Here is a 23,791-nt window from a genome sequence, read left to right on the forward strand (position 1 = left end):
TTAATGACTCCATACCCTTTATCAATTTTGTCACCCTTCTCTGAACCCTTTCTAGTTCCAAATTATCTTTTTTATATAGTGGTGCCCAGAACATGAACTGCTTAACAAGTACATTTCAAGTGAACTCCATCAAAGCGCTTAAGTATCCTGCTATGATACCAGTAGGTGTTCGCTGAAGCCCAATAGCCAATAGAACTAATTACAAACGCAGTCAGTATACAGGAAGCAACTCAAGAGTTTCCTGAATATTAACTCGTTCATATATTCAGATATACATCAAGCTGACACACAAGCATATAGTCAGCTATTTAGGCATACAAACTGATAGCCGTAACCAGTGTTGGCACACAAGCTGGTAGATAGATGTAACCGGGATCAGTACACAAACAGAAAGTTATTAGTAAGCCTGATCATAGACAGTAGTAGAGGAAAAAGTTTAGGTAACACAAGTAGAATTAATAAATTAATACAACAAAGGCTTCACTCCACAAGTACTTATTTATAGGGCAAAACAAGAAATAGGATCCAAGATTTACTAGCCATCTTAATTAAAGGTTTGACAATCCCTGTTCCAATGAAAATTGATATGTTTGCCCTTATTTGGTTCTCCCCAGGACTTCATCTCAAGTAGCAATAACATAACAGGTGTAGGTTGACACAATAGGATAAGAGCAAGCATAATACACTGACCTGAAAGTACCACTTCAGGGTACTACTACAGCTGAGATGGAGGATGCACCAATAGGTTATTTAGGTAGAGGCAGGGCCGGACTGGGACTAAAAATCAGCCCGAACAGAACGTGACCTCATTGTGTTTAGGATGTGGCCAACATGGGGCATTTATACATGCATTATAATAACACATTACATTTATCACGCTCTCCCAGCCACATCACGCCATCCCCCAGGCACATTATGACACCCCCAGCCCACTGTACTTATATATTCTTCTGGTGTTGCTGACATCCATAAGGGTGGGAACTTCCTGTAGAGTGAGCAGGGAAGCTCTTTGTCTCACGAGATTACCAAATCTTGTGATACTTAGAGCTCCTCTGCTTGCTCTGCAGTCTGTGTCCTGTCCAGGAACTGGGAGCAGTTTGGGAAGGCAGCTGCGGGGTGCAGGATACTTGCCTGCTCTCCCGGGAGTCCATGAGACCGACCCGGACATTCCGCCAACTTGCCAACTGTCCCGGACATTCCCGGAGAGTTGGCAAGCATGCACTAAACAGGAGCATGGAAATGCTAACTTGTGAGCACTATAATGCGCAACTACTCATTGAGGAACAGCCATTGAACAGCCTTCAGGTGATATAGCAGATTCTGTGATAGCACTACACAAGTAAGGACTGAATGTTCGTTAACAGCACTAAAAAGGCAATTAACTCCTAACTGCTTAGAAAGCAGTTAATTGCTGTTTCTAGCAAACAAGTGTAATTTCAGTAGTGAGCTCTAGTGGCAGGATATGATATTGCCCAATAATTCTCCTATAAGTAATAGCGTGATTAATAGTTAAACCTATGTGTCTCTACATAGTGCCATGGTTTAGCAATGCCACTGGATACTGCTGCCCCAAGCAGGGGCAGCATGGTGGCGTAGTGGTTAGTACTTCTGCCTCACAGCGCTGGGATCATGAGTTCAATTCCCAACCATGGCCTTATCTGTGAGGAGTTTGCATGGGGGTGCTCCGGTTTTCTCCCACAATCCCCTATGTATTTTATGTCTTATAAATGTCTTATAAATATATATATGTCTTATAAAAATGCTATTCTGTGGTATGACACAATCAGTTGTGACATTTCTAGAAGTCTTTGTACATTAAGTGCAGAAATCACCAGCACACATAAATCACACAAAATACATGTCACATTATTTACTGTTCTTGCTCTGTTTCTTTCCTGCTCTGGTGTCACACACACACAATGGAAAGGTGTGTGAAATGTCCTGCTTTAGATAACAGCAAACAGTAGCACTTAACAGCCACACTGCTACTGATAAATTGAATGGCAGATACGGCTTTCAAAAGATATATTATAGTACACTGGAAGCGCTCATGCAAAATACAACCATTAATCAGTGAGAGCAGCTGATCACGGGGAATCCAACCCCCTTTGAATACTAAGGTAGAATACAATACACAGTGCTCAATCTCTGACCATAAGACTAGACATATTGTGGTTACTTGCAGCAGTGCTTCTACCAAACAAAAATGAAAGGATTGTGATCAGTGTCCAGGTAATTATTTGTTACCAATAGAGTCCTACAGGTGGCTTGATTGTGAGTAGTCAATGACAACGATGATCATGATATCCTGTGTCTAGCTGTATAAGCTCCACATCAAGCTCCACATCAGTATGTAGAAAGATAAACAGATGATATTAAAGAATTAGAGAGCTGATGGATAGTAGATAACTACAAAGAGTAGTAAACACTTACAGTTCATTTCAGTGGCAGTTGTGTAGTAGTCGTGCACTGTAGTCCGATCAATCCTCAGAATATATATAGATCGCATGTCAATCATACCAGGTCCCAGTAGTAGCGTGTCACTAGAATATTTTGCCCACAATGTAAAGTTCAGGTATCCAGCGACCTTCAATAATAACAATCTCCAACTCCTAGAGTAAAATCCCATGCATGTATAAGGCGAAAGGTGATGTTCCTCTACGTTTTTCATCTATTTAAGATTTTTTTAAGAGGGTGAATGCTCCTATCTAAACTCCGTTTTATTTATAGTAGTGTCAGCGGCCATTTCATACATGCGCGGTGCGTAAAACACACAGCGCATGCGCCTGACTGTAATCTCATCATACAATTTATATCAGAAAATTACTCTATGTCATATTCATGGCTTTTAACACCTTCTCTCTGCTCCCATTCATCCAGTCTTTCAATTAGCTCACTATTTAAGGCACCTGAGCTGACACTCAAGTTGCCTGTTTTTGTTTGTCTATCCTGACTGTGTCAATACGTGGATCCCTCTGCTCTAACTATTTGTTCCGGTGTTTTTACATCACTGTTTCAGTGCAACTCATCTCTGGATATCTGCTCATAGATTATAACTGTCTGTTCCATTGTTTCTACACCGCTGTTCAGTGTCACTCATCTCTGCGCATCATCTCATAGAGATCAGCTATTGTTCCAGTGTTTCTTTACCGTTGAGCTCCTCCACTACCTAACAACTTCTGTCTGCTGCTTTACGGCACCTCACTGCTGAAATCCCTGCTGAGCTCACCCCTGTGGGGCAGGGGCTGCAAAGCTAATACCTTCTTCTGGAGGCTTCTGGTGAAGACAACCTGCCTCGCTAGATTCCGCGCCTACGGGTCAGAGTATCGTCAAGTCAGACAGACCCAGGGATCCCTTTCCTTGCTTTGACAGTAAGAACAGGCGGAAAAAATATGACGGATCCCACTGGAGAACCTTCGGCGATAGATATGCTCCAACATTTGTTCGGGAGAGTGGAGCAATATGAAAATACGCAACTCCAGGTACTGCAGTGCCTTCGAACCCTTTCCGCTGGCCTGGATACCTTTCAGGCTACACATCTTCCAGCTCCCACTCCACGTCCGGTTGAGTCAAGCCCCCAGCAGGCCTCTTCTTCGTCTCCCTCTACGCTTAGTCTTCCAACACCGTCCAAGTTTGATGGCGATCCAAAAACCTGTCCTGGGTTCCTGAATCAGTTCCTGATTCAGTTTCAGTTTCAACCTCATAATTTCCCCACTGGCAGAACTAATGTCGCTTATTTCATTTCATTGTTGACGGGACAATCTTTGGCCTGGGCCTCCCCTCTGTGGGAAAGAAATGATCTACTACTCAGTGACTATTCTGCCTTGCTACTCATATTTCGGAAGATTTTTGATGAGCCCGTATTTGTCGTTCCTGTGGCTACCAGCATTCTGAGACTTCGACAAGGGACCCATTCCGAGGCTCAATATGTGAATGAATTCCGTACACGCTCCTCTGAGCTCCAGTGGAACAATGAAACCCTGGTGGCCGCCTTTTGGCAGGGTCTTTCCGATCAGTTAAAAGAAGTTTTGGCTCCTCAAGAATTACCTTCCACTCTGGATGCTCTCATCTCCCCATGCAACCAGGTAGACCTACGGTTTCGGGAGAGGTCAGCCGAGAAGGATCATCCTCGTCGCCCTACCTTTAGATTGCCGCCCTGTTTTCAACTTCCTACCATTCCGGACGAACTAATGTAACTAGGAGGAACTCGTTTGCCTCCAGAGGAGCGGGAGAGAAGACGAGGAATAATCTCTGCATCTATTGTGCTGAATCTGGACATTATCTTAACTCATGCCCAAAGTAGCCAGGAAATGCCTAATCTGTTCTCGGGAGGTCAGGTTGGGGACATCTAAACACTACTTCAGGTTTCTGCTCTATTTCTGTTTCTGTACAGTTCGCCTCTACCAAATTCAACTCCTTGGCTCTATTAAACTTAGGTGTAGCTGGAAATTTTATTTCCTATTCTTTGGTCTCCCGGTGGTCTTTGCCTACTGTTCCTTTGAAAGTTCCTATTGTCATTACCGCCATTGACGGTTCTTGGCTCCCCAACTGGATCATTCATATGCAAATGGAACCTGTCATACTTCAAGTTGAAGCACTGCACTCTGAACTAATCTCGTTCCTTGTATTGTCTCAAACCACAACACCCATGATCCTGGGACTACCTTGGCTCCAACTGCCCTCTCCACATCTGGATTGGAACTCTTCACAATTTCTGGCTTGGGGTCCCTCTTTCCACTCTCGCTGCCTGTCTCCGGTCAAACCCCTCCGTGTCTATGGTGTCTACACATCTTCTATCCTCAGGGCTACCTCCTCCATATTCCTCATTTTCTGACGTTTTCGACCTCGTCCTTGGGATTGCCCAATTGATCTTCTTCCAGGCAAACTCCCATTAGGGGACGTGTTTACCCTCTGTCTTTGCAGAGACACAAGCCATGGCTGACTACATTCAGGAGAATCTACAACGTGGCTTTATTCGGCCTCCAGTCTACCCCTGCTGGGGCAGGATTCTTTTGGTAAAAAAAAAGATGGTACCCTGCGGCACTGTATAGACTACCGTGGTTTGAATACTATTACCATAAAAAATCGCTACCCCATCCTGTTGATCACAGAGCTTTTTGATAGGATTAAAGGTGCCAAGATCTTCACTAAGTTGGACCTGCAGAGGGCCTACAACCTCATCAGGATTCGAGCTGGCGACAAGTGGAAAACCGCCTTCAATACCCGGGACGGTCATTATGAGTACCTTGTCATGCCTTTCGCACTCTGTAATGCCCCCGCGGTCTTTCAGAGTTATGCCAATAAAATCATCAGGGACCTACTCTACTCCTGTGTAGTAGCATACCTCGATGACATTTTGATTTTTTCTAAAGATCTTGAGTCCCACCGTCTACATGTCTCCGAAGTTCTATCCAGACTCCGCAAAAATCAGCTCTTCTGCAAATTGGAGAAATTATTTTTAAGCTCTGTTTATAGCATTTTTGGGTTACATTGTTTTCAGTACCGGGTTACAAATGAACCCTGAGAAGATTTGTGTTATTCTGGATTGACCACTTCCATCTGGCCTCAAGCCTATTCAGCTTTTTTGGGTTTCGACAATTATTATAGGCAATTTATTCAAAGTTATTACACCATAATCGCTCCGATTACAGCCCTTACTAGGAAGGGAGCCAATACCAAGGTTTGGTCCCTACAGGCTCTGGAGGCCTTTACCTATCTTAAAGAAGCTTTCTCTTTAGCTCCCATTCTCAGACAAACGGATGCCTCTCTACCTTTTTTCCTGGAAGTAGATGGCTCCGCTGTAGGTGTCAGAGCGGTACTTACCCAAAAATCCCACTCCAACAAACTTCTGCCTTGTGCTTTCTACTCTTGCAGATTTCTTCCCGCAGAATGCAACTATACTATTGGGGATAAAGAGCTGCTGGCCATGAAGATGACACTCTCAGAGTGGCGCTATCTTTTTGAGGGAGCTCGGTTTCCAGTCACTATCTTTACGGACATCAGAACCTCCTATACCTGCAAATGGCTCAATGCCTTAATCCACGCCAAGCTTTGCTGGTCATTATTATTTTCCCGTTTTGACCTCCATGTGACATACAAACCTGGCAGTATGAATAAGAAGGCAGATGCCCTGTCCAGGACTTTTTCCACCCAAGATTCTGACAAAGCTCTTGAACATCCCATCTTGGATCCCAGATCTCTGCTTTCCTCAGCTCTGTCCTCTCGACCTGTTCAACCGCAAGGCAAGACATTTGGTCCTCTCCACCTCCGAAAAAGGCTTCTTCATTGGTTCCATGCGTCCCGTTTCTCTGGTCACACAGGCTTTCTCAAATCTCTAGAAATCATCTCATGAGACTATTGGTGGCCTACTCTCTGCTCCGATGTGAAAGAATTTGTGGCTGCCTGTACTATATGCGCCCAACATAAATACTCTCATCAACTCCCTCTTGGGCCTCTCATGCCTCTGCCAGTACCAACTAGACCTTGGACACACATTAGTATGGATTTTGTGACAGACCTTCCACCCAGTCAAAGGTTCAATACTATCTGGGCCATCGTGGACTGCCTGTCTAAAATGGTCCACTTTGTTCCTTTGGTTGGATTGCCTTCATCTCCAGTCTTAGCACAACATTTTATTAAAGAGATTTTCCAGCTTCATGGCTGTCCCCTAGAGATTACATCACACCGCGGAGTCCCATTTGTCTCAAAGTTCTGGCGAGCATTATGCAAGGCTCTGAAGATTCAATTAAATCTTTCCTCAGCATATCATCCACAATCAAATGGTAAGATGGAGAGAGTGAACCAGGATCACAAGACTCTGCTCAGAATATTTTCCTTCGCCAATCAAGACAATTGGTCCGACTTACTACTCTGGGCGGAGTTCGCCCACAACAATCTGTTTCATGAGTCCACATCTGCAATTCCGTTCTTCATAGTCTATGGGTAACATCCCCCTCTTCCCAATTTCTCGGCCCTCCCTCCCAGGTTCCTGCTGTAGACAGTCTCCGGCGTGACTTCTCTTCCATCTGGTCCCGAATTGTAACCTCCCTCAGGAAAACTTCAAATCGTTACAAGCGTTTTGTTGACAAGAGACGCCGGGCGGTTCCTGCACTTAAAGTGGGAGATAGGATATGGTTCTTACAAAATCTTGCTGGTGATTAACCCTGCTTGTTTCATACTACAACATCCTCCATCACTCCGTATCTCCAATGCATTTCATGTCTCCCTACTGAAACCACTAATCATCAATAGATTCTCTTCTGCTTCACCATCGTCTCCTCCACCCAAGCTTCTACAAGAAGAGAAATTTGAGATCACTCAGATACTTGATGCTAAAAAATCACGGAACAATATCAAGTACCTGGTGGATTGGAAATACTTGGGCCTCGAGAAACGTTCATGGGTCAACACTTCGGAAATCCATAACCCCAGTTTTCCTGCGGAAATTACATTCTAAAATTCATCGTAAGGACTCTCCTAGGTGTCCAGTGGCCACCTTTAAAAGTGGGTTTACTATCACAAATCTGCCCTGCACTAGGGGTCTGATATACTTACCCACTCCAGGAAAGGGTCCCTCTCAGCGCCAAGCACTGCACGGTGGTGGGGGCCATCTTGATCCTGGCTTTTAACACCTTCTCTCTGCTCCCATTCATCCAGCCCTTCAAATAGCTCACTATTTAAGACACCTGAGCTGACACTCAAGTTGCCTGTTCTTTGTTTGTCTATAATGACTGTGTCATGACGTGGATCCCTCTGCTCTAACTATTTGTTCCAGTATTTCTACTTTGATTCAGTGCAACTCATCTCTGAATATCAGCTCATAGATTTTAACTATTTGTTCCATTGTTTCTACACCGCTATTCAGTGCAACTCATCTCTGCGCTTCATCTCATAGAGATCAGCTATTATTCCAGTGTTCCTTTACCGTTGTGCTCCTCCACTACTCCACAACTTCTGTCTGCTGCTTTACGGAAAATCACTGCTGAAATCCCTGCTGAGCTCACCTCTGATACATAGGTCTTGCCTCACACTCTCCCGAAGAGCCGCGACCTGCGGAGCAGGGGCTGCAAAGCCCATACCTTCTTGCAGAGGTTCCTGGTGAAGACAACCTGCCCCGTTAGATTCCGCTCCTTTGGATCAGAGTAGAGTCAAGTCAGACAGACCCTGGGATCCTATTCCTTGCCGTGAATTGTGACAGATTGATATGCGATCTATATTTTCTGAGGATTGATCGGACTACAGGTCAGGACTACTGCGCAACTGCCACTGAATTGAACTGTGTTAACTACTCTTTGTAGTTATCTCCTATCCACCAGCTCTCTAATTCTTTGATATCATCTGTTTATCTTTCCACATACTGATGTGGAGCTTGATGTGGAGCTTATACTGCTAGACACAGGATATCAAGATCATCGTTGTCATTGACTACTCACAATCAAGCCACCTGTAGGACTCTATTGGTAACAAGTAATTACGTAGACACTGATCCCTATCCTTCTATTGTTGTTTGGTAGAAGCACTGCTACAGCTAACCACAATATGTATAGTCTTAGGTTTATGGTCAGAGATTGAGCGCTGTGTATTGTATTCCACTTAAGGCTCGCCAAAGATTTTAGGCAAATAGAATTAGGGTTTGGATGTGACCTGTGTGATCCTCAGTCCATTCTCTGCATATGTAATTTGCAACAAACAGCTCATTTTGTAATGATTAGTATACGACATAGAGCCCATTTTCTGGTAGCTAGTCTACACCAGGAGCCCATACCCTGTTGTTTATAGTACAGAATCCATTCTATGATGATTGACATCCAATACAGATCTGATGGGGCTGCAATAAACTAGTAGACCATCACCGGCACTCTAAATGTTGCATAATAAAACTAGGGATGTGCACCGACGACTTTTGGTGTCACGTGTTTTGTGTTTTGGATTCAGATTTTCTTGAGGTTTTGGGTTCGGATTTGTTTTGCAAAACACCTGCCGAAATGTTTTGGTTCGGATTTAAAGTTTTCGATTCGGATTTTTTTTAAAAAAAGCATAAAAAGTTCAAAAAGCAAGTTTTTGGACTTATTTTCACTCCTACGCTATTATTAACCTCAATAACATTCAATAACAATCATTTCCACTAATTTACAGTGTATTCTGAACACCTCACAATATTGTTATTAGTGCTAAACGTTGCAACAAGGTATCTTTCTGGACTGCGTAGTGGAGTGGTCCCCACAATATAATAAGAAAACCATCAACTGGTCTTAATTACACCAAAAATTGTACCTGGACTACGTAGAGGAGTGGTCACCACAATATAATAAGAAAACCATCAACTGGTCTTAATTACACCAAAAATTGTACCTGGACTGCGTAGAGGAGTGGTCACCACAATATAATTTAACAACCCTCAACTGGTCTGAATCGCACCAAACAATGTACCTGGACTGCGTAGAGGAGTGGTCACCATAATATAATTTAAAAACCCTGAACTGGTCTGAATCGCAACAAAAAATGTACCTGGACTGCGTAGAGGAGTGGTCACCACAATATAATAAGAAAACCATCAACTGGTCTTAATTACACCAAAAATTGTACCTGGACTGCGTAGAGGAGTGGTCACCACAATATAATTTAAAAACCCTGAACTGGACTGAATCGCACCAAAAAATGTACCTGGACTGCGTAGAGGAGTGGTCACCACAATATAATAAGAAAACCATCAACTGGTCCTAATTACACCAAAAATTGTACCTGGACTGCGTAGAGGAGTGGTCACCACAATATGATTTAAAAACCCTGAACTGGTCTGAATCGCACCAAAAAATGTATCTGGACTGCGCAGAGGAGTGGTCACCACAATATAATAAGAAAACCATCAACTGGTCTGAATCGCACCAAAAAATGTACCTGGACTGCGTAGAGGAGTGGTCACCACAATATAATAAGAAAACCATCAACTGGTCTTAATTACACCAAAAATTGTACCTGGACTTCGTAGAGGAGTGCTCACCACAATATAATTTAACAACCCTCAACTGGTCTGAATCGCAACAAAAAATGTACCTGGACTGCGTAGAGGAGTGGTCACGACAATATAATTTAAAAACCATCAACTGGTCTTAATTACACCAAAAAATGTACCTCTACTGCGTAGAGGAGTGGTCACCACAATATAATTTAAAAACCCTCAACTGGTCTGAATCGCACCAAAAAATGTACCTGGATTGCGTAGAGGAGTGGTCACCACAATATAATTTAAAAACCCTGAACTGGTCTGAATCGCACCAAAAAATGTACCTGGACTGCATAGAGGAGTGGTCACCACAATAAAATAAGAAAACCATCAACTGGTCTGAATCGCACCAAAAAATGTACCTGGACTGCGTAGAGGAGTTGTCACCACAATATGATAAGAAAACCATCAACTGGTCTTAATTACACCAAAAAAATTTGTACCTGGACTGCGTAGAGGAGTGGTCACGACAATATAATTTAACAACCCTCAACTGGTCTGAATCGCACCAAAAAATGTACCTGGACTGCGTAGAGGAGTGGTCACCACAATATAATTTAACAACCCTCAACTGGTCTGAATCGCACCAAAAAATGTACCTGGACTGCGTAGAGGAGTGGTCACCACAATATAATTTAAAAACCATCAACTGGTCTTAATTACACCAAAAAATGTACCTCTACTGCATAGAGGAGTGGTCACCACAATATAATTTAAAAACCCTCAACTGGTCTGAATCGCAACAAAAAATGTACCTGGATTGCATAGAGGAGTGGTCACCACAATATAATTTAAAAACCCTGAACTGGTCTGAATCGCACCAAAAATGTACCTGGACTGCGTAGAGGAGTGGTCACCACAATAAAATAAGAAAACCATCAACTGGTCTGAATCGCACCAAAAAATGTACCTGGACTGCGTAGAGGAGTTGTCACCACAATATGATAAGAAAACCATCAACTGGTCTTAATTACACCAAAAAAAATTGTACCTGGACTGCGTAGAGGAGTGGTCACCACAATATAATTTAACAACCCTCAACTGATCTGAATCGCACCAAAAAATGTACCTGGACTGCGTAGAGGAGTGGTCACCACAATATAATTTAAAAACCCTGAACTGGTCTGAATCGCACCAAAAAATGTATCTGGACTGCGTAGAGGAGTGGTCCCTACAATATAATTAAAAAACCCTCCACGGGTCTGATTTCAAAAAAAAAAGTTTCTTGACTGCATAGTGGGGTGGCCCCGGTACACAATTTTTTACCAGGGCCACAATATAATTAAAAAACCCTCCACGGGTCTGAATTCCACCAAAAAAGTTTATGGACTGCATAGTGTAGTGTTCCCCACAATATTATTTAAAAATTTTGCAGCAACAGTCAATGTTGTTTAATATCTGATACACCTCTATCTGGACTGCATAGTGGAGTCCATTTGGTACCGGGGCCACAATACCTCCTCCAGCTTCCAAGTGTAGTGTTTATAACATATAAACACTACAGTAATTCTAGCACGTCAATACCTCTTGTTTTAAATAATGACAGGGCATTTTACTTTTGGTTTAATTTTTTGAATTTGTTGACATTTTGTTTTACTTTTTGAATATGGCAAACGACTGTTGAATGGTCACATAATGCCAAAAAAAAGAGTTGCAAGATGGAATTGTCCTTGGGGCCTCCCACCCACCCTTATGTTGTTGAAAGAGGACATGCACAAACCAATCATTTCAGCGACAGGGCCTACCAAACAACTGTGGCTGAAATGATTGGTTTGTTTGGGCCCCCACACCAAAAAAGCTATTCATCTATCCCTGTAAAAAATAAACAGGCTCTACTGAGGCAAGATGTCGTCCTCATCCTCAACCTCTGATTCCTCTCCCCCTACAGTGTGTACTTCCTCCTCCTCACACATTATCAACTCGTCCCCGCTGGACCACACAACCACAGGTTCCTCTGTACTATCTGAAGGGCAGTGCTGTACTTCATTGAGGAATTGATTATTCATTTTTATAAACATCATTTTTTCAACGTTGTGAGGAAGCAACCTCCTTCGCCGCTCACTGACCAGGTTCCCCGCTGCACTAAAAACTCTTTCCGAGTACACACTGGAGGGGGGACAACTCAGGTAAAATAGAGCCAGTTTGTACAGGGCCTTCCAAACTGCCTTTTTTTCCTGCCAGTAACAATATGGACTGTCTGACATGTCTATTTGGATGGTGTCAGCAAAATAATCCTCCACCATTTTTTCAATTGTGACCGCATCCAATGCAGCGAAAGTAGACATGTCTGCAATGGTTGGCAGGTCCTTCAGTCCGGACCAGATGTTATCAGCATCCCGCTAGCGGCTCTTTTAGGAAAACTGAGCTTTTTCCTTGCAGCCATAGATGTGGAAGAAAATGAGGGTGGAGCTGTTGGCATGTCACGGTCCTCTTCAGAGGACAATCTCCTGACCAGCAGGTCTTTGCACCGCTGTAGACTTGTGTCTGCCGGAAACAGAGACACAACATACGCTTTAAACCGAGGATCGAGCAAGGTGGCCAGAATGTATTCCTCTGACTTTAAAAGAGGGACCACCCTCGGATCTTGGCAAAGCGTACGAAGGGCTACATCCACAAGAGCTACATGCTTGGTGTAATCGCAATGGTTTACCAGCTCCTCCCTCACTTTCTCCAGCTGCTTCTGCAACAGCCTGATCAGGGGAATGACTTGACTCAAGCTGGCAGCGTCGGAACTGACTTCTCGTGTGGCAAGTTCAAACGGCTGGAGAACCTTGCACAACACGGAAATCAGTCTCCACTGCGCTTGACTCAGGCGCATCCCCACTCCTTTGCCTATGTCGTAGGTGGCTGTGTAGGCCTGAATGGCCTTTTGCTGCTCCTCCATCCTCTGCAGCATATAGAGGGTGGAGTTCCAGCGCGTCACAACCTCTTGTTTGAGGTGATGGCAGGGCAGGTTCATGCTTTTTTGATGTGCCTCTAGTCTGCGGTAGGCACTGGCTGAATGCCGAAAGTGTCCAGCAATTTTGCGCGCCACCGCAAGCATCTCCTGCACACCCCTGTCACTCTTGAGGTAATGCTGCACCACCAAATAATGGTGTGGGCAAAACATGGGACGTGCTGGAAATTACCCATATGTAATGCCCGCACAATGTTACTGGCATTGTCTGACACCACAAATCCCCATGAGAGTCTAAGTGGGATAATTTCCCTCAGTTTCTCTAATATGTTGTCAGCGTTGTGCCTCCTATTAAAGCCTGTAATACACAATGTTGCCTGCCTTTGCACGAGCAGCCATTTTGTAGATGCTGCTACTGATGCAGCTGTTGCTGTTGCTGCGGAAGGGGATGCATCTACCCAGTGGGCTGTCACAGTCATATAGTCCTTAGTTTGCCCAGAACCACTTGTCCACATGTCCGTGGTTAAGTGGACAGTGGGTACAACCGCATTTTTTAGAGCACTGAGGACACTTGATCGTACTTCTCTGTACATTTTTGGTATCGCCTGCCTAGTGAAGTGGAATCTCGATGGGATTTGGTACCGGGGACACAATACCTCCATCAACCCTCTAAATCCCACTCCACTGATGGCGGACACCGGGCGCACGTCTAACACCAACATTGCAGTTACAGCCGCAGTTATACGTTTTGCAATAGGGTGACTACTATCGTATTTTGTGGTCATGGCAAACGACTGTTGGACGGTCAATTGTTTTGTGAATGACTTAGCGGTCTTACGACTTCCCCTCTGGGAAGATGACCGACTAACAGCAGCAACAGCAGCAGTGGCAGTAGTAGGCGTACCGCTGCAGGATTCCTCGGATGAATCCCGTATTGAAGAGGACTCAGTCTGGCTGCTGACTTGGGCTGCAGGACTGAATCTGATGGAGATCGTGGAGGAAGTTAACGAGGAGGGTGTTGCTGGTGTGTATCCAACTGGACCACAGGATTTAGGTGTCCCTGTACCGATGACGGTCCTAGCCCCAGTTCCTGAACTAACCACTGAACTATAAAGGTTATTCAGGTGACGTATAAGGGAGGATGTCCCTAGGTGGGCAAGATCCTTACCCCTGCTTATTTGAGCTTTACATAAGCTACATATGGCCATACATTTGTTGTCCGGATTTGGATAAAAATAACTCCAGACCGAAGAGGTGCATTTTTTGGTCTTCTGACTAGGCATGACGAGGGGCTTTTTCATCCCATGGACATCAGCTGTTTCCCCCCCTGGTGCCTCATTTTCAATAACCACAACACCATCCTCATCAAGTTCCTCCACAGCGCCAGCTACATCATCAATAGCCTCATCCCGAGCCACCTCTTCCCGTACAGTGATGGGAAGGTCAGGCTTGACAACCACCAACACCCTTGGACTCGCCTTGGAGATTTGTGATAATTTCTCTTTAGAAGGCAGATTTGTTTGCTGTTTTGTTGCTGACAGCAAAACTCTCTTCAATTTTTTTGTAGGGGGGGGGAGGAGGAGGAGGGCTAAGATCCTTGGGTGAAGCTGAACCACTAGTCATGAACACGGGCCAGGGCCTAAGCCGTTCCTTGCCACTCCGTGTCGTAAATGGCATATTGGCAACTTTACGTTTCTCCGCAGATGATTTTAAGTTTCTCTTTTTGCTACTTTTACTTAACTTGGGCTTTTGGGATTTTACATGCCCTGTACTAGGAGATTGGGCATCGGGCTTGGAAGACGACGTTGATGGCATTTCATCGTCTATGTCATGACTAGTGGCAGCAGCTTCAGCATTAGGAGGAAGTGGGTCTTGATCTTTCCCTACTTTATCCTCCAAATTTTTGGTCTCCATTAAATGTAGCACAAGATACTGCAGAATGTGTGAACTTGGTAATATTGCAGTACCAATGGACTTATACTGCTGGATTGGTTTTGCAAATTTTGTTATAATTACTTTTTTTTTAAAAAAAATATTTTACATTTTTTTTATTAGTTTTTTTTATAAGTTTTTTTTAAACACTTGGGAATAATGGGGAAATAACTATGCCCTTAGAAGCACAGAGCACAGGACACAGCACCACTGGACTGAACAGGACACAGCACAGGACCCAGCAGCACCCCTGAACTCAGAAGGACAGAGCACAGGACACAGCACCACTGGACTGATACTGCAGAATGTGTGAACTTTGTAATATTGCAGTACCACTGAACTTTTACTGCTGAATGTGTGAACTTGGTAATATTGCAGTACCAATGGGCTTATACTGCAGGATTGGTTTTGCAAATTTTGTTGTAATTAATTTTTTTTTAAATTATTGTTTTGTATTTTTTTTTATAACTTTTTTTAAATTTTTTAAACACTTGGGAATAACGGGGAAATAACTATGCGCTTAGAAGGATAGAGCACAGGACACAGCACCACTGGACTGAACAGGACACAGCACAGGACCCAGCAGCACCACTGAACTCAGAAGGACAGAGCACAGGACACAGCACCACTGGACTGATACTGCAGAATGTGTGAACTTTGTAATATTGCAGTACCACTGGACTTTTACTGCTGAATGTGTGAACTTGGTAATATTGCAGTACCAATGGGCTTATACTGCAGGATTGGTTATGCAAATTTTGTTGTAATAAAAAAAAATGTAATTATTTTTTTGTATTTTTTTTTATAACTTTTTTTAATTTTTTTTGAAAATGGGGAATAATGGGGAAATAACTATGCCCTTAGAAGGACAGAGCACAGGACACAGCACCACTGGACTGAACAGGACACAGCACAGGACCCAGCAGCACCACTGAACTCAAAATTGACAGAGCACAGCACACAGCACCACTGGACTGATACTGCAGAACACAGCACAGCACAGCACAGAACTAAACAGCACAGCACGAGATCTACCAGGACAGAGGACCACCTAACACATCCTCCCTCTACCCTGATCAATGCCCGAGTGAAGATGGCGGCGACTAGTAGGGAATTTATAGGATCCGAGTATCGCGAGATCCGACAGCGGGATTATGACTCTGAGACTCGGTTTCAGGTTTTCATTTGGCGCCAATACCCGGATCTGTCTCAATTCCGACTCGGATCGGCAACGTTCGGTTGGGCTCGGATTCACGAAATCCGAGTGCGCTCATCTCTAAATAACACACACCTCAATTTGTTATTTGTGCAAGATATGAAGATGCTCTTACTGTGGACTCACATTGGCTACTGTGTCCACAGTATAATCAGTTTCCTGGCACTGCTATTGCAGAATAGAGCCCAGTGTTGCAGCATAAAGCTTAGGTGCACTCCACACCTGTCTAGACCCTGCATGGAATTCCCGTGTGTACTGCTTTGCACAGATGCAAGTATGGTTTGTATATATTTCTTCTGTGTGCTGTTCCAATGTTTGCAAAGCAAATTCTCTATTTTAACAATGAAACAAAGATGCAGCCTGCATTAAAGGAAACACGTCACAAGGCAATGCAATGATTCTTAACACTAACAATTTGTATGATCACATTGGGATAATACTATTTGCTCTTCTCTTGATTTCTAAATAAGTTCATATTGAATTGTTAGTGCTAGCTGATGTTTCTTTATTTACTTTGATATTTGTGGTAAAAGTTACCTATAATTCTTGTATTGTACAGTTGCAGAAAAAAAGGAAGTTTTTACAGATAATGAATGGTCAGCCAATATGCTTCATATTTTGTCTACATATTTTTAGGAAGTGAAAAGTTAGTTTTTTTGCCCTCTTTTAAACTCTGAAATTTTCTATTCCGTATTTTCATAAAGAATATCTCCCAGTCGTCACTTATTGTTCAGACTGTGTTTTGTTATGCTCTGTTTACCGGGGATGAAATGACACCAAAAGAGGCTAAGCAAATCAAGAGAGATCTGGGGGTAAATGTATCAAGGTCCGATTTTGCAAATCCAGCGATTTTATCGTGAGAATTGAAACTCGCAGATGTATGAAGCTGAGATTCCATGCAAAATCGCCAGAGTTGTGCTTCTGTCAAAATCGCTATTTGCTAAATCGCCAGAGATTAAACTCCCGACTGTTTGCCACTGCAGCTATACAACTCTCAAATGTATGAAGCTGCGAGTAAGCAAACTCAGGAGAGTTTGCTTGAAAACACGCTAGATACAACACGCTGCTTGATAGCAGCGTGTTGTACAAACACATCACTGTTACACTGCCCTGGCAATGTAAAAATGGTAAAGAATAGAAGAAAGTTAAAAAAAAAAAAGCGTGGGGTCCCCCCTCTATTCCAGCTTTACCATAGTGCTGCCTGACTACTGCTGGTCCCGTGAAAATCGGGAGAAAATTTTGCGTGGGGTCCCCCCGATTTTCACTTTACCAGCACTAGGCAAACCAGCCAGGGTTGGCGGCACTATAGCAGTGGGACACACGGCAGGGGTCCCCCGGCCATAATGACTAACCAACCCTAGGCTGTTCAGCCCTGGGCTGGATTCCCTAGGGAGTGGGGTCCGCCGATAGCACTAGGGCTCTTCCTACTACCCCTGGGCTGTGGGGTAATACCGGCGATAAAGTGTAAAAATAACAAACGGACGCCATTTTCTTTTGTGGAACTACAAGTCCCAGCCAGCCAGGTTGCGCAAAATAGTGTGGCCATGCTGCTGCTTGTATAACTACAAGCACCAGCATACCCATGGCAGCCAGGGTATGTTGGCACTTGGAGAACCACAAGTGCCAACATGCCCTGACATTCCTGGCTGGCTGGGACCTGTAGTTCCACAAAAAAAAAAATGTTAAAAAAACCACAACACCCTGGTAATTACCACATACATTTAATAAAAATTAAAATCCCACAATAAACACAGTAACCACCCTCATTTACACCACATATATTTATTAAAAATAATAACACCCAAAATACTCACTAAAGATGTCTTCTTTCTGTACCAAATTGTCCTTGCTTGCCCCAGTCCCACAGTATTTGTACCATTCAAAAGTTTGGGCTTGAAAAATCTCTTCTTGCCTTCGCCCAGAAGGGCCCCTTGTTGATTGTTGTCTTCTTTGCTTCGGCCAGGAGGGCCCCATATTTGTACATCCCCCGAATCTTTAGACTTGCTTGCAGAAAAACAAAAAAAGCTGGAGCCGCCGCAAACACCTCCTACTTAGTAGGTGGTCCGTTACGCAATGAATGTACGTTCATTGCGCAAGCTCTATGTAATGTATTAAGTGATTTTCCCACGCTATTGGGAAATCACCTAATACTGTAAATAGAGCTTACGCAAGTAGCATAGCACATGCGCAATGAGGTCCGCCGAAAAAAACGAGCAGGCCCCACCTCTAGGGACACCAAGTCCAGTGCTGATAGCACTAGGGCTCTTCCTACACCCCTGGGCGATGGATGTAGGGTAATAAACGGCGATTATGGTTGAAAAAACAAACAGGCGCCATTTTGTTTTGTGGAACTACAAGTCCCAGCCAGCCCGGATGCCATAAATAGTGTGGGCATGCTGCTACTTGTATAACTACAAGCACCAGCATACCCATGGCAGCCAGGGCATGTTGGCACTTGGAGAACCAGAAGTGCCAACATGCCCTGACACCCACTGCTGGCTGGGACCTGTAGTTCCACAAAAGAAAATGTTTACAATATCGCAACACCCTCATATAAACCACTAACATTTAATAAAAATAATAAACCCACAATAAAGACAGTAAACACCCTCCTGTATACCATATATTTTTATTAAAAATAATAAACACCCAATACTTACCACAGATGTTTTCATCTGTCGTCAGCAGCTTTTAATTCTAAAATGGCTGTCACCCAAGTCCAAAATAAATTTGTATCCAAAGTCCCTGTTTGAAAAGTCCGAAAAAAATTTGTAGATCCAAAGGTACTGCTTGAAAGGTCCAAAATAAATTTGTACATCCAAAGTCACCAAAGTATTTATATCCAAAAGTCCACACAAAGCACCCCATGTTAATTGAACTCTTTCGCCAGGAAGGCCCCCTTGTTGACTGAAGTCTTCTTTGCTTCTTTGCTTCAGCCAGGAGGGCCCCATATTTGTAAAATCCACAATCCACCATCTTTCTTGATTGCAGAGAAAAAACAGCTAGGTCTATTTATAGTATTAGGGGATTTTCCCATGCTGTTGTGGTAAACCCCTAATACTCTATTTTGGAAATAGCGATTTCGACAGAAGCACAACTCTGGCGATTTTACATGAAATCTCAGCTTCATACATCTGCGAGTTTCAACTCTCCCGAGAAAATCGCTGGATTTGCAAAATCGCACCTTGATACATTTACCCCCTAATGTTAAGTGAATTGTCTATTTTGGATTACCTATGTCCTGCAATAGTGCATGGAGATATATTCAAGTACTTTAGATTTCTTAACTGTCCTCATATTTTTCTGGGACAGTTTGTGTGTATAGCACAGCAAGATTATTGGAGAATATTGAACCATGTGGAGAAGAATACCCACAAAGTTAAAGAAAAGGGGGAGATTGTTATGGTTAATGAACATCGAGAACTGGATCGTAACGGAACTAGGAAAGGACATATTGTGATACAGGTAGGAAGAAACATTGTTTGTTAAACAAATGCCTATACTGCAATTGAGTTACAGTTGTAATATGTGTTTGTATACTTCATATTAAATTTAATTCAAATATCTCTAAATACACATTAAGGGCCTGATTCATTAAGAAGGTAAGGCAAGAAAAAAAGGAGTAAGTGTTTTGCTGGATAAAACCATGTTACAATGCAAGGGATGTAAATTAGTTTTTATTATTTTGCACATAAGATATGTACTGTCTGTTTTTTACATGTAGCACACAAATACTTGATAGCTTATTTGTACACTGAAATAAAGTTGTCTAGGGCATGCACTATCACAATTATATATCTGTCCTCACATTTTAATTTTACACCCCCCCCCCCTTCCAAAGCAACATGGTTTTAGCAAGGTTCAAAGATAGTCAATTTTTTTTGTGCTTTACTTTGCTTAATAAATCAGGCAAGTATGTATATTATATTAACATATTAGCAAGCATTTCAGTTCTGTTTAACTTCAAATATAAATTAAACGGTCTGCATATTCTAGGAAAATATATAAAAGCTACACTTTCCTACATGAAGCATAACTGCCTTATGGGTCTATTTAGCATTGGAGGTTAGGAGTCGGCAGTGAGAATCATTTTGGTTTGCTAAATGTCCTGCTGCTGTAATTTATGGAGCCAAGGCTCATTGGCGAGCCCTGGTGAACCCGCTTCCCTCCTATTCTAACTAAAACCTTCTTCACCAGTAGCCTTACACTGACAGTGAATGGAGGCTCTGACTCCATGGCTGCTGCTACCTTTTTAATGGAGTCCATAGGACTCCATTAAAAAGGTAGGCTAAAGGCATATTGAGATTGTGTCAGCTTTTACGGCTTGAATCAAATGTCAGTCCCCATAGAAGTTCAAAAAACTGTTACTATTGGTAAAAAAGCAAGTACAATAAGACACATCATATGTTATTTTTTTCTTTCACTTAAATCACTCGCTGTCAATTAAATTATGTGAACTAAATACTGCAATTGATCATCTAGTGCTTCAGTAATATATTCATATCCACATTCCTAATAAACAAAAGGAAGGGGTATATAATTGTATCCCACAAGTCACCTATGCAGTATTTTGAATCTATTAAAAAGTATTGTCCAGATGAACAGAGTCTTGGCCATCCTGGACAATTGTGTTCATCAGCCAGATCTTCCCTGAACATATGTTTTGTTCTTATTTAAAAACAAAAATATCATTCTATATGAACACTCATGCATTAATGCCACTCTGTATTTTGATTGTATGTATCTTGTGTTATGTCTGCTTTCCACTATACTGTACCCCTTCCTATTCCCTTTCTCTTTTCTGTACCCCTCTCCCTTACCACTTAATACCCCCCCAAAAAAAATATTGTCTTAATTGCAAGGCTTATTTAACTGGTACAGCAAGTAGGTAATTTGAATAGTGAAATATTTGTTTCTATTTAGAAAATATGCTTTATTATCTAAATCATGCACAAACAAATCACACCCATGTTGTGTTTTTAAGAACGGCCACTATGTTTCATAGGGATTATAGCATGCTTTGCACACAAAATTTGCTTGCTCATTGTCATTCTCCTCATCATTTCAGCATAGTAGTGCTAGCATACAATGCCAGATCATTCACAGGCAAGTTAGTCTTTGTATAGCTGGTTATACAAAGTAACACTCTCCTCAGGATCCCTCATCATATGAAAGGAGCAAACATTGTGTGTGCATTACTACTGAATTAATTTGAATACGTACCTGTCAGGCGCCGTATCAGCATGCCCATTAGGTGCCAGGGACGGTGGCCTTCCTCTACTACTAAACTCTATTGCTAGGGAACGGGATGCTTCTTCTTCTCTCTGAGCCAGGCGTCAGTGGGCACATGCACAGATCACTCGTGTCTCTGTTGCTAGGCAACGAGACGCTCTTCTCATCCATCTATCGGCAGTCAGCTGTTTCCTGACCGCCATTTCCACTGCCACCAATTGGGGGCTAACACACACTAATTAAGGGAGGCTCTGGCACCATTAGGGTGCCAAAGTATCAAGGTTCACTTATGCTCCAGCGCTCCTGCTTATTTATCTGCATTCTGTCTGACCTCCTGGTTACTGACCCAGCTTTACCTGACCCTGCTCTTGGATTCACCTTTGGTTTGTTTAGATTTCCTGGTTTGACCCCTAGCTTCCGGACTCCACTTTTGTCTGATCCTTCTGTACTTCTTTGCCCGCACGGTTTGACTTCAGATTGCACAACTACACCTGTCTGACTGCTGCTGTGCTGGTGGCTACATTAGAGGGCCACGACCTGTGCATCTCCTGTAGCAAACTCCAAACTCTCTTGCGGGGACCCTGATGAAGACCAGAGGCGTGATAGACTCCACTCCTCCTAGCTTAGCAGTGTCAACACCAGCAAGTAGAATTCAGTTCAAGCAGATCCGTGACAGTATACTCTGGTCATGACATCTGAAAGTACAGGTGAACCTTTGATTCATAAGCTATTACTCCACCTGGCTCACCGTGTAGCGCCTGTTGAGACAAGAGTCTGAACAGGCCCAACTGCTCCAAAATATATTAAGTGAGTAGTCTCCCACTTGGATTCGCTTCAAGGTTGCTTAACTGTCTCAGTCGATGATTGTCACCACCTCCGGGGTGACCCTACCCGTCTCGGCACACGCTGTAGTCTCCACAAATAAGCTTCGTATTCCTCCACCAGAAGAATTCAATGTAGATCCCAAGAAGTGTCAGGGTTTTCTGAACCAATATGCGATTCAGTTTGAATGTAACACGTGGTCTTTCCCTTCTCAGTAAACCAAAGTCGCATTTATTATTTCTTTGCTCTCTGGACAGGCTATGGGAACGAGACGACCGTCTCCTTCAGTGCTCCTCATCACTTAATGAAGCCTTTTCCAAGATATTCAATGAGCCTGGCTGGGTCTCATCTGCAGCTTCCAGCCTCCTGAATTTGCATCAGGGCCCTCAGACCATTGGACAGTATGCGGTTCTTTTTCGCACCTTAGCATCAAAGCTGAAGTGGAATAGTAAGGCACTTGAGGCAACTTATTGGCAGGGCTTGGCAGTCCACATTAAAGATAAACTGGTCTCCAGTGAACTTCCTGCCAACCTTGACGCCCTTATCTCTCTATGCAACAGGATTGAGATTGTTTCTGAGAGCGCACGTAAGAGAAATCCTCAGTTAGACGTTTTACTCCATGTCGAAGTCGTATAATTGGATGAACGAAAGTATATTGGTTAATATTGTTTTATCGTGCGATTGCACTCAGTATGCCACGTGTAGCGTGGCATACTGCGATTGCATGGTAAAATACGCACGCACACACTCGCACTACAACATTTAGTTATTTATATATTTCATATTTATGATGATTCCGATCCACAGTGATTTATGAGCAGATAGTATTTAGTTTATTATTAGTTTATATATTATGATTATATGTACACTTTAGCGTTATTTAAGGTTCAGGTTATAGGAAATGTGTCATTACTGATATCATTTTAATCCCCTATTCATCAGTAGTTGTCCGGTTCTTTCGCCGTAAAGATTGCACATTGCATACTCTAGTTAGTGATTTTAGGGAATAAATACTTAAAGTTATACTGACTGTAATGTGTACATAGACTAGCTTAAACTGGTTTCTGGGTGGGAGAATCATCTGGAATGTTGACCCTCAGCCTTAGAGGGGGTTGTTTGAACTAGCCTATGACCTGAAGTCTGAACCTATAGAAGTAAGCCACGTTATCTGCATTGTTGTCTCTGTAAAACTGAGTGTATATAATATAGCTGTGCTCCCACTAGCTTCAGTCATTCTCTGACCACAGTATTCTGGAGTGAAATACTGTCCACTGGTACCTGTGGGAGCGCAGCTAGCGCAAGCGATCGCAGCGATATGTATTTATCTTTTGGTATTGGCTGTACTGTATTATAATCATGTATTGAATTGTTAAATTTTGCATCTGCTAAAATAAATTACTTTGTGCCTTGGAAACACAATACAATCGCCTATGCAATGCTTATTTGAAAACGATAGAATTACTTTAATAATTTGGGGGCTCTGAGTTGGTGGTTACATTACTGGAAGGTATGCAACGCTTACGGATTTTGGTTCCTCGCCAAAGGGTGGAAGACGCGTCACATACGGGAAAGAACGCAATGTGTTCAAAACCTGTTGTTCATTCTGTGTTGATAAACCGAATGTCTGCTGTTGCATAATCTGAAGGAACGCTAACTTGAATCTAGGGACAAGAAAGAAAAATGTTTCTTT

At 43.0% G+C, this 23,791-nt stretch overlaps 1 protein-coding gene across 4 annotated transcripts in view; it reads left to right on the plus strand.

The window, feature by feature from the left end:
* The window catches only part of LOC142152769 (rap guanine nucleotide exchange factor 6-like), a 536,756-nt gene that overhangs the window by 108,481 nt on the left and 404,484 nt on the right, over positions 1 to 23,791 (plus strand). For all 4 annotated transcript variants that reach the window (XM_075209755.1, XM_075209754.1, XM_075209756.1 and 1 more), the window contains exon 6: positions 19,360 to 19,512. In XM_075209755.1, the coding sequence (XP_075065856.1) occupies positions 19,360 to 19,512 (153 nt within the window). The remainder of the gene's footprint in view (positions 1 to 19,359; positions 19,513 to 23,791) is intronic.

The sequence above is a fragment of the Mixophyes fleayi genome, chromosome 4 (genome assembly GCF_038048845.1).
Source record: "Mixophyes fleayi isolate aMixFle1 chromosome 4, aMixFle1.hap1, whole genome shotgun sequence".
NCBI lineage: Eukaryota > Metazoa > Chordata > Amphibia > Anura > Limnodynastidae > Mixophyes > Mixophyes fleayi.